The sequence below is a fragment of the Alexandromys fortis genome, unplaced genomic scaffold (assembly GCF_014885135.2).
Source record: "Alexandromys fortis isolate MF-2015 unplaced genomic scaffold, M_Fortis_MF-2015_v1.1 scaffold_29, whole genome shotgun sequence".
Lineage (NCBI taxonomy): Eukaryota > Metazoa > Chordata > Mammalia > Rodentia > Cricetidae > Alexandromys > Alexandromys fortis.
The window spans coordinates 3,064,882-3,077,967 of NW_026067891.1; the positions used below are offsets into that span (position 1 = coordinate 3,064,882).

General features: G+C 52.1%; 1 protein-coding gene across 2 annotated transcripts; it reads left to right on the plus strand.

The window, feature by feature from the left end:
* Positions 1-5,874: 5,874 nt before the first annotated feature.
* Positions 5,875-11,226, plus strand: Mcrip2 (MAPK regulated corepressor interacting protein 2). 2 transcript variants are annotated; one of them, XM_050135923.1, is made up of 5 exons: positions 5,875-6,030; positions 6,110-6,239; positions 10,189-10,316; positions 10,556-10,657; positions 10,884-11,226. In XM_050135923.1, the coding sequence occupies exons 1-5, from the start codon at positions 5,979-5,981 to the stop codon at positions 10,952-10,954; spliced, it is 483 nt and encodes a 160-aa protein (XP_049991880.1). In that variant the 5' UTR covers positions 5,875-5,978; the 3' UTR covers positions 10,955-11,226. The 2 variants fall into 2 exon arrangements, with proteins under 2 accessions (XP_049991880.1, XP_049991886.1); XM_050135929.1 differs by adding an exon at positions 9,246-9,346 and having other exon boundaries at positions 5,889-6,239.
* Positions 11,227-13,086: the final 1,860 nt, after the last annotated feature.

A 13,086-nucleotide genomic window follows, 5' to 3' on the forward strand; every position in this document is an offset into this window, starting at 1 on the left:
CAGTTGCACTTTAAAAGAAATGTTTAGGGGGCTGGAGAGATGGCTCAGTGGTTAAGAGCACCGCCTTCTCTTCCAAAGGTCCTGAGTTCAATTCCCAGCAACCACATGGTGGCTCACAACCATCTGTAATGAGATCTGTGCCCTCTTCTGGCCTGCAGAGTACTGAGAATACTTTATACATAATAAATAAATAAATCTTAAAAAAATGTTTAATAAACAGAAAGGGGCAACAAAGACCCCCCCCCCCAGATAGATTACATAATGCTTTTTTTCTTCGTTGAGACAGGGTTGCTCTGTGAAACAGTCATCAGGTGATCCAGCCTCACAGACTACTCCAGCCCGAGCTTAAGATAAACTCACTTTCTCATCACACACGGTCTGGACTCTGTGAGGTGGCCTCTCCTTGGGGAGCCATACAGAGCAGAATTGTGAGGCTGGATTCCTGACAAGAAGTGCCGGCTCCTGGAGCTGATTTTGGCTTTTCCAAATGAGCTTATTTTTATTACCAAATTATCAGGGCTCTTGAGAGTGTCTTGCCCGGATTTTGTGTTGTGTTAGGAACATAAAATACTCTGGTCCTCCCATATTCCCCTGTCCTTGGTCTTTGTCCTGGCTCCCCTCTCTGGGCCTACTTCTGCCTGTTTCTTTTTGTCTTGGAGTAGGCTTACAGGCAGGACTTGAGCAGCACTTGATGTGTGAGTGTCCAATTCCACTACACTTCTCCCCTACCAGTGACTTGTCTCACCACACCCTGAACTGAGCAGGGCTCAACTTCTTTGGCCCAGTGCCATGTGTTTGTAGTTACTATCTTTAACCCAAGGAGAGTCCATTATCATTGAGGTTTCTCCCCAAGTCCTTGCTGTTGCCCTTTCCCATGCCTTGCTGTGCCTCCTGTGGTTACTGTAACAAATTAGCCGGGCTTTAGTAGAGTGGCCCATGTGGGCGTTCCCTGGAACTGGAGAGGGAAATGCTTCAGCTCCGGGAATGAGCCAATAGAAAACAACCAGGTAATGCTGATGCTGGGGCATCTTGTGTATAAGATAAAGTCTACAGGTCCCATCACTGTGGCAGAGTACCTGAAGGGGGTTTCGACCAACCCAGCCAAGGGATATCGTGTGCATCATGATATGCTAGGAGAAAAGGGAGACTTCACAACTTCACCCGAAATGAGTCCAGTCTTTGGGGAGCTACTAGGGATATGGTTCCTTAGTGAATGGATGACCTCTGGAAAAAGTACAGCATTCCAGCTGGTGGAACTGGATCCAGGTCGGGGTACTCCACTGGAGATACTTTGAGGGTAGTCAGTCATCTTGGGTCTGTGCAAAAAAAAAAAAAAAAAAAAAAAAAAAAAAAAAAAAAAAAAAAAAAAAAAAAAACTGTGACATTTCAATCCACCTAGTAGAGGTGAGCCAAAAATTAAATGAGATCCAAGCATTGGCATTGACCAGGAAGAAGCTCCTTTTGGAGAGAGATGTTGAATCCCTGGTGAGCACGGAAGGTGTCAGCAAGTCTGGGATTCCAGTCTCCTGGTACCGAGATCTGAAGGATGTTCCCAAAGGATGAGGCTTTTCTCTCGCACAGGAGTTTTTTTGTGTTCTTCTCATGCATAAATTTCCAGAAAACACCACAAGGATGGAGGGAAGTGCTTGTTGATATCGAGCAAAACCCACTTCTGATTAACTGAGGTTTGGTGTGGGACATCTGTGTATGTGTTGCTTTTGTTGGTTAATGCATAAAGAAGCTGCTTTCAGTCAATGGCTTAACAGAATATAGCCAGGCTGGAAGATATACATATAGAGAGAGAGAGAGAGAGAAAGTAGGCAGAGTCAAGGAGAAGTCATGTAGTCCTGCCAGAGACAGACACGCTGGAACTTTGCTGGTAAGCCACAGCTACGTGGTGATACACAGATTAATAGAAATGGGTTAATCAAAGATATAAGAGCTTAAGTGATTGGCCAAGCAGTGATTTAAATAATATAGTTTCTGTGTGATTATTTCGGGAGTTTGGGTGGCCGGGAAATGAACAAATGGCCTCATACCACAGAGGTTCAGCTTGACTCCTTGAGCAACCCCAGCAGAAGCCTTTGTAGAACATGATGAAAGAAGGAACCATGTACAAGTCTATCCCGACGCTGGAACTGTGAGACAGGAACCTTCTCAAGGCATTGCACTAACTGGAGGCGCTGGCCTGATTGCTGACTGCGATCATGATGGTACGAGGACGGACACCTTCAGAGGCTCCTGTGGACACCAGCTTCACAGTGTCTTAATTGCTCCCGAACAGCCCACATGACGGCTGATGAGGACGTCAGTTAGCTGGGCAGAATGGCACAGGGAGAAGTAGCCTCTCTGGGTCCAGTAGAGCAACGAACATTTTAACAAAACATGGGCATTGACGTCCGGCTGAAGGTTCTTTTAGATAAAGCAGATGAGGCATCCGTGAAGCAGCAGTTACTCCAGGAATAGGATATGTTAATGACCCCTCAGAAGATGGGAGAAAGATCCAACGTCTTTTTTTTTTTTTTTTTTTTTTTTTCTTCAAGACAGGGTTTCTCTGTAGCTTTAGAGCCTGTCCTGGAACTAGCTCTGTAGACCAGGCTGGTCTCAAACTCAAAGAGATCCGCCTGCCTGTGCCTCCCAAGTGCTGGGATTAAAGGCGTGCACCACCATTGCCCGGCAAGATCCAGCGTCTTTGCCTTGCTACCTCATCTGAGACTTCGTGGTGCAAGTCATGCGAGGAAAGCCTGTCAGTCAAACCCCGCCCCCCACATCAACTGTAACTGGGTTTGATGAACTTGTTTGGTAGCGATAGTCCAGTTTGGATTTTTTTATTCCTCAGTGTGCTTTAAAAATCAAAATAAAAGCCATTTGTAATGAGATCTGGTGCCCTCTTCTGGCCTGCAGGCTTAATAAATAAATAAATATTAAAAAAATTAACCCAAAGCTTGGCAGTTGAAATCAAATTCATTTTGTTATAGTTCTGGAGATCAGAAGCCAATAATAAAGGTTTGGGTCATTATCAGTACCCTCAGCTTTGGCCACTGCTTCATTTTCATACCTGCTGCTCTGTGTCCAGGTCCCCATCTCTTTCTCTGAAAAGAGACTAATCAGGGGATAGAGCATCCTTCCAGTTCCATCTCTCTTATGGCTCTAGCTGTGATCTCCCTTAGCCCTCACCTGTCAGCCGCCAGCCTTCACAGCCGGTACCTCACCAAGGCTCCATCCTCTTGCAGCAGAGGGTCTAGCGCATCTTGAAAGACTTCACGGCTGAGATCAACCCTTAACAGGCTGTCTGCCCCTCCAGCACGTCCTTCCATCTCCTCAGCCCCACAGGGACCACTGGATTTCCTCATCCCGGCCTCACCTGCCTATGCCCTAGCCTCCGAACATGCCCACCTGAGAGGCCTTCTAAGGACCTCTGCGCCCACCCGTGGGCTTCTGCTGTAGCTGTTGAATAGATAGATACCTTGCCCTCTAGTTCTGGCCAACAATTATTTAAGCAAAGACTGAATTTGTCCATTGATGAGGTTGTTTGAAGCTGGGCTTTAGGCTTTCGGTAGTAGCTAGTAGGAGTTGCAAATTCCTTTGTAGAGAAGCTGTCACCAAAGAGCTCCTGTCAGTGTGTGCTATGCAAACTCCCCACACTAGGCCCTGTACCCCCATTACTGTGCTTCATTCGGAGCCTACTGATCCCTCAGTATGGCTGTCATTCCAGGGGGACCTGCAAAAACCAGCATGAACCCCCAGGTGTAGCATGATTAATAGAAGCCCAGAGACAGATATTGGGGTTCAACCTGAAAGTCAGAATAGCAAAACAGTCAGCCACTGGCTCTTCTACCTCAGTCTGAAATGGTGATCCTGCCTCCAGGAATCTCAGAATGAGACTGTGTGAGAGCTGTCTCCTCCAGTCTTATATTCCTCTCTAAGGCTGGGATTAAAGGCATGCACCACTACCAGCCAGTTTCTATGGCAAACAAGTGTAGCTACTGGGATGAAAGGTGCGTGTCACCGCAGTCTGGTCTGTAAGGCTGACCAGTGGGGCTGGGGCTGTTTAACTCTTTGATCGTCAGACAAGCTTTATTTATTAAAATATAAATATCACTACACCCAGTATGCTATCTTGCCTCCACTGGGATTAAGAGCAGCATGTTCAAGGCCACCAGATTTAGGCTACAGTGGCCTTGGAGAAACTGGCTGTTTAGTTGCTAGTGGGGGTGGATCAGGCATTGTGGAAGTGGGAATGAACCAATTTGGCCAGGAGTGGCCCTTTCTTTCCATACCCGCCCAGGTCTGGATTCCCTGGGCAGGGCTTGGGGGCAATGAGGTGGAGGGGTGGATTAGGCAACCTCTTCCTAATTTTTTTGCAGCCACAGGCCTGGTGTACAGTTACTTCCCGGGGATTGAAACATTCCCTCCTGAATGGAGGAGGGAAGCCCTTAAGGCTCAAGAAGCTAAGACAATTTGAATCTTGAGAAGCTGAGGAAAGCCTCAAGATTCACATGTGCCCTCCCCAAAGGCTCTCTATCTAATCAGGAGCCAGCTGCTGGGAGAGCTTGGGAACAGGTCCAGTGACTTAGCTTTCCTGAGCTGTCACCGGCACTGTGGCGGGCTTTTCAGTGAGACAGCTTCAAGAGAGTCGTGCCCTTACATGCTCCAACAAGTGACCCCAATAAACCCATGGGGTCACCAACTCGACTTCAGTGGCATTCTTGGCTCTATCGGTGGGTGTCCTATCTCAGCAGAGTGGACATTTCTCATGCCTCCCTAGTACATGTCTTCACAGAGCTGGAGAAGGGGAGGCCTTTACCCTCCAGCCCTCCTCTGGATAACACAGGACCAGAGTGCCCTGGGCTGGAAGAAGCATGGCCGCTTGACCCTTTTGGGTAGCCGTCCCCTGGAGTTCCACTGGCAAGCCACACAGGTGTTTGGGGTACTCTGGGGTTGAGGTAGATCAGATACCCACCCTCACCCCTTCCTCAATGTGTTTCCTGCTTGAGTGGCCCAAGTCTTGGCAGAATGACCTGCCTCCCTTTGTCCCTGGTTCCACAGACTGATACAGCAATAAGGACCTTCAGGCCGGGTGGCACGGGCACAAGTCCTGGGAGATACATTTCAGGCCCTCACAGCGCTCAGCTCAGCGTTCATTTTATATGGGTTGTTAAGGACAACCGGAGGGGGTCAGGCTGCTTCCACTCATGCTGCGGTTCTTCATTCCATCAAGGTATGCTGGGAAACCTTTCTATGGCTCTCCCCACAGACCTGATGGAGATCTGGTTTCCAGCTTCCCTAGTCGTTGGGAAAGGGGCACCTCCAGGAAGGCTCGGGACGTAACCTGGAGGAGAGGTTAGTACTCTAGGATGGGATATCCCCTGAGTTTTGCTCCCTGCAGGGCAGACTTGATGTCCTTCTTGTCCACCGGAGAAAGTCACAGAAGTTCAAATGTACTTAAACACACCTCTCCTTTTAGACCATCCAGTCTAAGCAGACCCAAGACAACGGGGACCCCATCAATCCAGGCTTAGCCAAGCACTTGGCTGAGAGGCCTCAAATATACTCTTGATTTCAGGGTTTGCACAGGGTCTCCAGCTCAAAGAACCCCAGCACACAGAAGCCCCTCCCCTACTCGAAGAGCCTTCCTCCCCAGAAATCTCAGACACAGACAGACAGATACACACACACGTGCGCGCGCTTCAGTGCTCCAATCTGGAGATGGCTTACAGTCTGGCGTACTCGTTGGTGAGTGCACCAGGCCCCTGGCTAGGCTCAAATCTAGAAGCTTGGCAAATTTTCTAAAGGGCTGCAAAGACTACCCAGTGGGCGCGGTTCCTTTAAGGGCAGGGGGCGTGTATGGGTCGCTCCGCCCCTCCCAGGCTGTCCTCCGTCCTTAAAGGGGCCGTGCCCCAGGGGCCGCGGAGTGACGCTAGTGGAGGGTGCCTGCCTGATCTAGCCGCTGCCAGGGGCAGGCGGTACGGCGCACCATGTACACCATCACCAAGGGGCCCAGCAAGCTGGTCGCGCAGCGCCGCACAGGTGCGCAGGTTGGGCGGGCAGGCGGGACGTCCTGACCGCTGAGCCGCGGCGGCTGACGCGCCCTCCGCCCGGCCCGCAGGTCCCACGCAGCAGCAGGTAGAGAGCAGGCTCGGCGAGCTCCTGAAATGCCGGCAGCCCGTGCCGCCGACCGCGCTACACACGCGCGAGCAGCCCTCGGTGCAGCCTCAGGGCCCCTGGCCCCTGGCAAGGTGAGCGGGGCCGCCGGGCACGAGGGTGACCTTGGAGAAGGTTGCTGGGGACCACGCGTCCTGGCGGGCAGGGGGCGGGGCGCAAGCGGCTCGCGCGCTTCGACTCACTGGCCACTCGTGGGCCCGGCTGGCCTGCGTGGACTCCGGTGGCCACGTGGGGCCTTGCCGGCTTCCTGCCGGTCAAGGATCGCAGGTACCCAAGACCGAGGGACCTGGCGACCTTGGGCCTCTAACTTGGACCCCTTGGGAAGCGATCGAGGTCAAAGTTGTGGAAAGTTGCCCAAGGCTCTGGCCCTCAAGGTCTTCAGGCCCTGTCCTTGCAGAAAAAGTGCACGTGTTCCCCCCGCCGGCCTTATCAGAGTCCCTGCCCTTCACTGACATCCTGGGAGCACTGGAGCCCTCCTTCTCAGCAGGTGCCAGGACCTGTCAGACCCAACCGTTTCCTGACTTTCCCAACCAGCAGTGTGCCCAGGGTCCCAGGGAATCTCAAACCTGGCTACTTAGGATTTCAGCTACTGTGACCTGGAAGTGATCCCACTCCTTCAAGGCTGAACCTTATACTTCTTTGGCTCAATTTACTGTTTTCTGTGCCGGTAGACTTTGCTCCTGATCTCTGCAGCATGTAGGCTTTTAAAAGGGCTCAAGATTCTGGTATAGGTAGCATGTGACCAACTAAGGACCCCAGGCTCTCACAGGGACCCCAAGTTGAGGATAATCTGTAAGGAGGCCAAGAGTTAGACTAGCCTCGGCTGGAGAGTCCGGCTGGAGGGTCCGTGTGATTGGATATACCTCTCTTTTTTTGTTTTGTTTTATTTTATTTTTGGTTTTTCGAGACAGGGTTTTTCTGTATCTTTGGAGCCTGTCCTGGAACTAGCTCTTGTAGACCTGGCTGGCCTCCAACTCACAGAGATCCACCTGCCTCTGCCTCCTGAGTGCTGGGATTAAAGGCCACCGCCGCCCCGGGTCTACCACTCTTCTCTCTCAGCTCCTGGGCTTCAGATGCCATGGGTGGGAGACACCTGTATAGACTGTGTTTGCTGTTCTGGTAGAGGTGAGGGCTTCCAGCTAGAGAGGCATGGTGGTGGCTCTGCTCTATTGTGAATGTTAAGTTCTCACCCAGAGATCTGTCCTGGGGACAGGATGAGCCTGGGGGCTTCCTGATCACAGCTTACGTCCTCCTTGCCCTAGTCTCTGGGAGGACTCTGTGGTGGTGCAGGGGTGTGACCACAAAGTGGTCACCCAAGCAGGGAGCAGGAAGCTGGAGTAGTAGCCTTGGTGACCAGCTCATCTCTTATCTGGGAAACCACCTTTTAAATCCTCATTGTTGAGGGACAGCGAGGACAGGCTTGTGGCAATGTTGGCGTGGTGTCCAGGAGTAGGACAAGGTAGTGACATTCTCCACAACTCAAAGTTGCAAGGGACACCCCACTGGCTATTTCATCTAAGCAGGAAGCTAAACTGGTGTGGAGGCCTGGAGGCACCCGTCAGCTGCCAGCAGAACCCCTGGAGCCTGAGGGACATTGACTCCAAGAACTTCTGGGCACCGGGAGCTGAGGAGACAGGGCAAGGTGTCCTTTGTATTTCCTCTAAGGTTGTTGGGTAACTGCCCCTTCCTGTTCCCTGATGATGTCCAGCTCCTATAGTGCTTCCACAAGTAAATCCACATCTAACCCTGTATCTTTTTTTTTTTTTTTCCGAGACAGGGTTTCTCCATAGTTTTTGGTTCCTGTCCTGGAACTAGCTCTTGTAGACCAGGCTGGCCTCGAACTCACAGAGATCCGCCTGCCTCTGCCTCCCAAGTGCTGGGATCAAAGGCGTGCGCCACCATCGCCCGGTACCCTGTATCTTCTTAAAGCCATCAAAATTGCCTCTGTCCACCACCATCTTCCCAGTCTTGCCTTCCAGGGAGCCTCAGCTACTGTCTCTCTCTCTGACCAGCTCTAGAAGGAAAGAACATGGGAGGCCCTGGTCATCCTCCTGCCGGCATGTAATAAAATCTCAAATCTTTCAACCCACTCATTATGTGTGCTACCCATGATGATGGCCAGGAGGTGGGGGCCTCTGACATAGTCTTTCTCCTGGCAAGAGACAGATGGAGAGACTCCAGATGAGATCATGTGATTGATCACCTGCCCCCCAGAAGCAGGTGGAGGAATGTTCAGGGAGCACTAGGCAGAAGAGAATTGGGGCTGAGGCAAAGTTATTAGCACAGGGGACAGATACTGCTAATCTTGAAATTGATCCTCTCCGTTGGGTGACACAGGCAGGAAGTTTCTTTTCCCAGTCTGAAAAATGGGTGACCAGCCGGTCACCTTGAGGGGGTAGAAGAGTACACGAGAGGTCTGCAGGGCACTCAGGCCTGGCACTGCAGTCAGTGTCCCCAGGAGTGGTTACAGGTGCACTCTGGGACTGGTGCACTTTCCCCTACAGAGCCTTGTCTTACATAACTGTGGCCTCCAAGCAGGGGCGGGGATGGGCTTAGCTTTGGGTTTGTAGTCCTTGCCCTCTGGGGCCCCATCGCAGCTCCAGGGTCACCAGCCTGCTCCTTTGCTATTCACAGCCTCTGGCTGGGATCTCCTTCTTTTAAGAATCCGAGTAAATCACAGCTAGGCGTGGTAGTCCACACCTACCTGCACCCTAGCCTCAGTGAGGCGTGGTAGTCCATGCCTACCCATGTCCTGATACTTAGGGCCATTTCTGTAAATCTAGACCCTGCTGCAACAAAACGAAAACATACATGTAAAAAGTACACATGTCCAGCCCTCATGCGTTCAAGTGTGAACCCTTTTGGGGTGTAGGTAGTTGCAGGCAAGGGGGGGACTTCCATTAAGAATGCCTTTATGCCCTCTGGTTCACCAAATGCTCAGGTACCCTATGCGTCTGGGAGGAGTCCTGCCTCCCTGTGGTCCCCACCTGCACATCTAAGATTTTCTGTAGCCGCCAGACCCTGCCAGCCCTGGGGCTGGCAGGACCCTGTGCCCCTCAAGAACCTCCTCTTTATTTTAGTGCCCCTCTCACCTGAGGAGGAACCCAGAGCGGCGTGGGCCACCTGAGCCCAAGAAGGCGAGCAGGCCTACCGGGACCGCGAGTGCCTGGCGGAGTGGCGGGTGCAGCCCAGGACTCCGGCTCCCACCTCCTGCTGTAGGTGCGGCCCCATTCTCCCCATGGCCCCATCCCAGGCTTCATGAGCACAGGGCTTGGCCAGTTGCCACCAGCCAGCCAACTGCGATGGCACATTCCTGCCCTAACCTGGGCCTGCATGGCTGGGCTGGGCTCGGCTGCCCCTCCTCCCTGAATGTAGAATGCAGCACAGGGCTGTGTGGGGGACAGCTCACTCAAGTTGCCCCTTTTTTCTAGCCTTGAGGAGTGGGCCAGGCTTAAGGTTGTGTTGTTCCCACTCAGAGACCGCCCTCCCCAGCATTCTGTGCTCACCTCCCTGGGGCCTGGGGGCAGCCAGGGAGAGGGAAGGGCAAATGCTGACCCCTCCTTGTTCCATTTGTTTTCCAACAGTGGGGGTGTCATTGCAGTGACTGGGTCTGTGGGGCATCTCTAGAAGAAGGGGATGTCTGTGCCTGGTGGGTGGGGATGGGCTAGAGTTTTGATTAGGCAGAGGTTGGAGCCACGCCCCTGGAAGCCTGCCTGGCTGGGAGTTTGGGAATGTGGAGGAGTACTCTGTGGGACCCTGCCAGAGGTCTGGATAGAGGGCTGAGGCGTCTTCTGACTTACAGTCACTCAGCCTTCCCTGGGTGCAGAGCGACAGGTGTGAGCTGAGCTGGAGAAGGCTCAGAGTCTGCAGCGAAGGGCAGCTGCTGTGTGGTTAAGGATGGGTCTAGTTTGGGTCTGTGCCTGTGCAGGTGCAGTGGGTATGTGCTGAAGCTGCTCTTGAGCTCTTCAGAGTTGCTTCTGGAGCTGGCTGTGCCGACCGTATCTCTCTCTTACCCTTCCACAGTCCAGGGCCGAGGCTTGTGTTCAATCGAGTGAATGGCCGGCGGCCCCTCACCACATCTCCATCCCTCGAGGGAGCCCAAGAGACCTACACACTGGCCCACGAGGAGAACGTCCGATTTGTGTCCGAAGGTAGCAAGGGACTGGGGGTATGGCTCAGGCCACAGAATCCCAGTAGTGTGGACCTGACTCTGCCCTGTCCTTCCCCACTATAGCCTGCCTCTTAGCAGCCCAAGGGCCGGACTTTTCTTTGGCTTTCTACCTGGTCATGTCCATTCCTCGAGCTGGGCTGGCATCCAAGGTGGCCACCAGGTTCTGGGGTGGTAGGGATACCAGGGGCCTGGTTCATTCTAACTGTCCTTCCCACGCAGCCTGGCAGCAGGTAGAGCGACAGCTGGATGGCAACCCTGCCGATGAGAGCAGCCCACGGCCTGTGCAGTATGCAGAGAACACTCCTGATCCCCGGCTGCAGAGTGAGCCTCCCCCCACGCCCTGTATCCCCACAAGTCCCCTGACCTCAACCTCTCCACCAGGTTCTAGCCCTAGCGGGTTGGGGAGGGAAGACTTGGGCCAGACTCCCCCATTTTCCATCGAGTGCTATGCTTGGGATCCAAGGTAGATGCTGTGGTTGGCTAGAGGGCAGAGGTACCGGCCGGCTTAGAAAACAGCACCACTGCCCAGCCTTTCTTCTACCCACAGACTTTGTACCTATTGACCTGGATGAGTGGTGGGCACAACAGTTCCTGGCTAGGATCACCAACTGTTCCTAACACCTGTCCAGGCAGGAATGCTGCCATAGTGGACCCTTTGCCCAAAGAGGACCATGGTGTGCTGGTCCACCTTGTGGCCTGGCTGGGTACCGACCACACCTGAAGTGCCAACATTTGGACTTTTGCACCTGTCATTCCTTTGGCTTGGCTGTCTCGAGCTGCCAGAGCCAGAGGCCAAACCTGTCTAACCTCAGTCCTGCTCACTGTGCCCAGGGACCAGCCCCTGGGGCTAGCAGGGAGGAGTCCAGGCTAATAAAGTTGGAAAAACTGCCCTTGAGAGTCTGTGCCTGGGGAACCCAGGGGGATGTGTGTTGGGTTGTGTGTCTGCTTCTCTTGTTCTCAGCCTCAGACTCTGTGATGCTCAGAATTGGACTCAGGCCTTATCATGTGAAGTCTGTGTTCTACCAGTGACCTACATCCGCAGCCTTCTGCTTACCGCTACTTCTTCCTCTTCCTTTGCTTTTTTTCTTTTTTTTTTTTTTAGTTTTGCTTTGTTTTTTGTTTGTTTTGTTTTTCAAGACAGGCTTCTGTGTAGCTTTGGAACCTGTCCTGGAACTCACTCTGTAGACCAGGCTGGCCTCGAACTCACAGAGATCCACCGCCTCTGCCTCCCGAGTGAGGTTAAAGTGTGCCACTACCACTATGCTTTTTTGTTTTTTATTTGTTCTTCCTCCTCCTCCTTCTTCTTTGTGAAATAGGGTCTCAATATGTAATCTAAAGACACGTGCCACCCACCCGTCTAAAACTTTTGATCCTCCTGCCTCCCCAATAGCTGGGATTATAGACTGGGTATCAGCATCCCTTGTAATCCCATCTCTTTACCCTTGGGAGTAAGTAGCAAGAGTTACAGCTTTGTCCAGCTCTCCTTTGTTTTGTTTGTTTGTATTCTTTTTTTGGGGGGGGGGTTCGAGACAGGGTTTCTCTGTGGTTTTGGAGCCTGTCCTGGAACTAGCTCTTGTAGACCAGGCTAGTCTCGAACTCACAGAGATCCGCCTGCCTCTGCCTCCCAAGTGATGGGATTAAAGGCGTGCGCCACCACCGCCCTGCGTTTGTTTTTATTCTTGATATAGATGGCTGGCCTGGAACTCACAACTGCTGGGATTAAAGGCATGTCCCATCATGCTGGGCTTAACCAGAGTGATGGGGCCCTTGACCAGCTCACTTTGGAAGTATGTAGACCCAAGCTATCCCATCTGACTCTACTACCTCTTTTTGGCAATTGACAGACACCAAAATCAGACCCTAAGAGTCAGGTGATGCTGGCTATGGGTACAGGGTTGCATTTTTCTTTCCTTTTTTTCCTGCCAAGTAAAGAATTAAATAGCAGGAAAGGGGTATTACCAGAAATCTTGGTGATACCTAGTCTCCTCTTGGAATTCTTAGTTTCATTAATATTAGAACCTAAGAGGTCAGGCAGGCCAGGCAGTGGTGGTAGGCATCTTTAATCCCAGCACTTGGGAGGCAGAGGCAGGTGGGCTTCTGTGAGTTCAAGGCCAGCCTGGTCTACAAGAGGCTCCAAAGCTACAGAGAAACCTGGTCTCAAAAAACAAAACAACAAACAAACAAACAAGAGGTCAGGCAGGAGGATCTCTGAATTTGAAGCCAGTCTGGTCCCACAAAGTGAGATCCAGGACAGCCAGGACTACATAGAAAGACCAACAGAAGCTCAAGAACAAAGAAGGGTTTGAGAATGTTTTTCTTTAGAAGAAAAACCCCAGGGCAGGCAAGCTGTAAATAAATCTCTGGTCTGCAGGGCAGGGAGGAGGAGAAGGAAGAACAAAAGCTTTGCTGTTGCAGATGAGGCAGAGAATGTCAGCCACTGGCATCTGCAGGCTGGGGAGGCCCAGGCCTTTAATCCCTGAATTCCAGGGGCTGACACTGAGTTCAAAGCTAGCCTGGTCTACATAGCAAGTTCTAGGACAGCCAACGCTATATAGATTCTGTCTCAAAAAAGTTGAAAAAGAACAAGGAACCCAACACATTAGTTGAGTTTTAGAAACATACTTAGTCCAGCGCCTGAAAGAAAAAGTTCCCCTGACTGAGGCCTCAGGAAGACTGGGTCAAGCCTCACACTGGCTTGGCCGGTACAGACTGCACTAGGGCACAGTGCAGATTCTAAAAAGGAAGAAATA

Excerpts from the sequence above, each read along its gene's own strand:
- Mcrip2 (XM_050135929.1), top strand. The coding sequence starts at position 6,156 with ATGCCGGCAGCCCGTGCCGCCGACCGCGCTACACACGCGCGAGCAGCC. Across the intron at positions 9,347-10,188 it reads AGTGCCTGGCGGAGTGGCGG|TCCAGGGCCGAGGCTTGTGT; the intron begins GTGCAGCCCAGG and ends ACCCTTCCACAG. Across the intron at positions 10,317-10,555 it reads CGTCCGATTTGTGTCCGAAG|CCTGGCAGCAGGTAGAGCGA; the intron begins GTAGCAAGGGAC and ends CTTCCCACGCAG.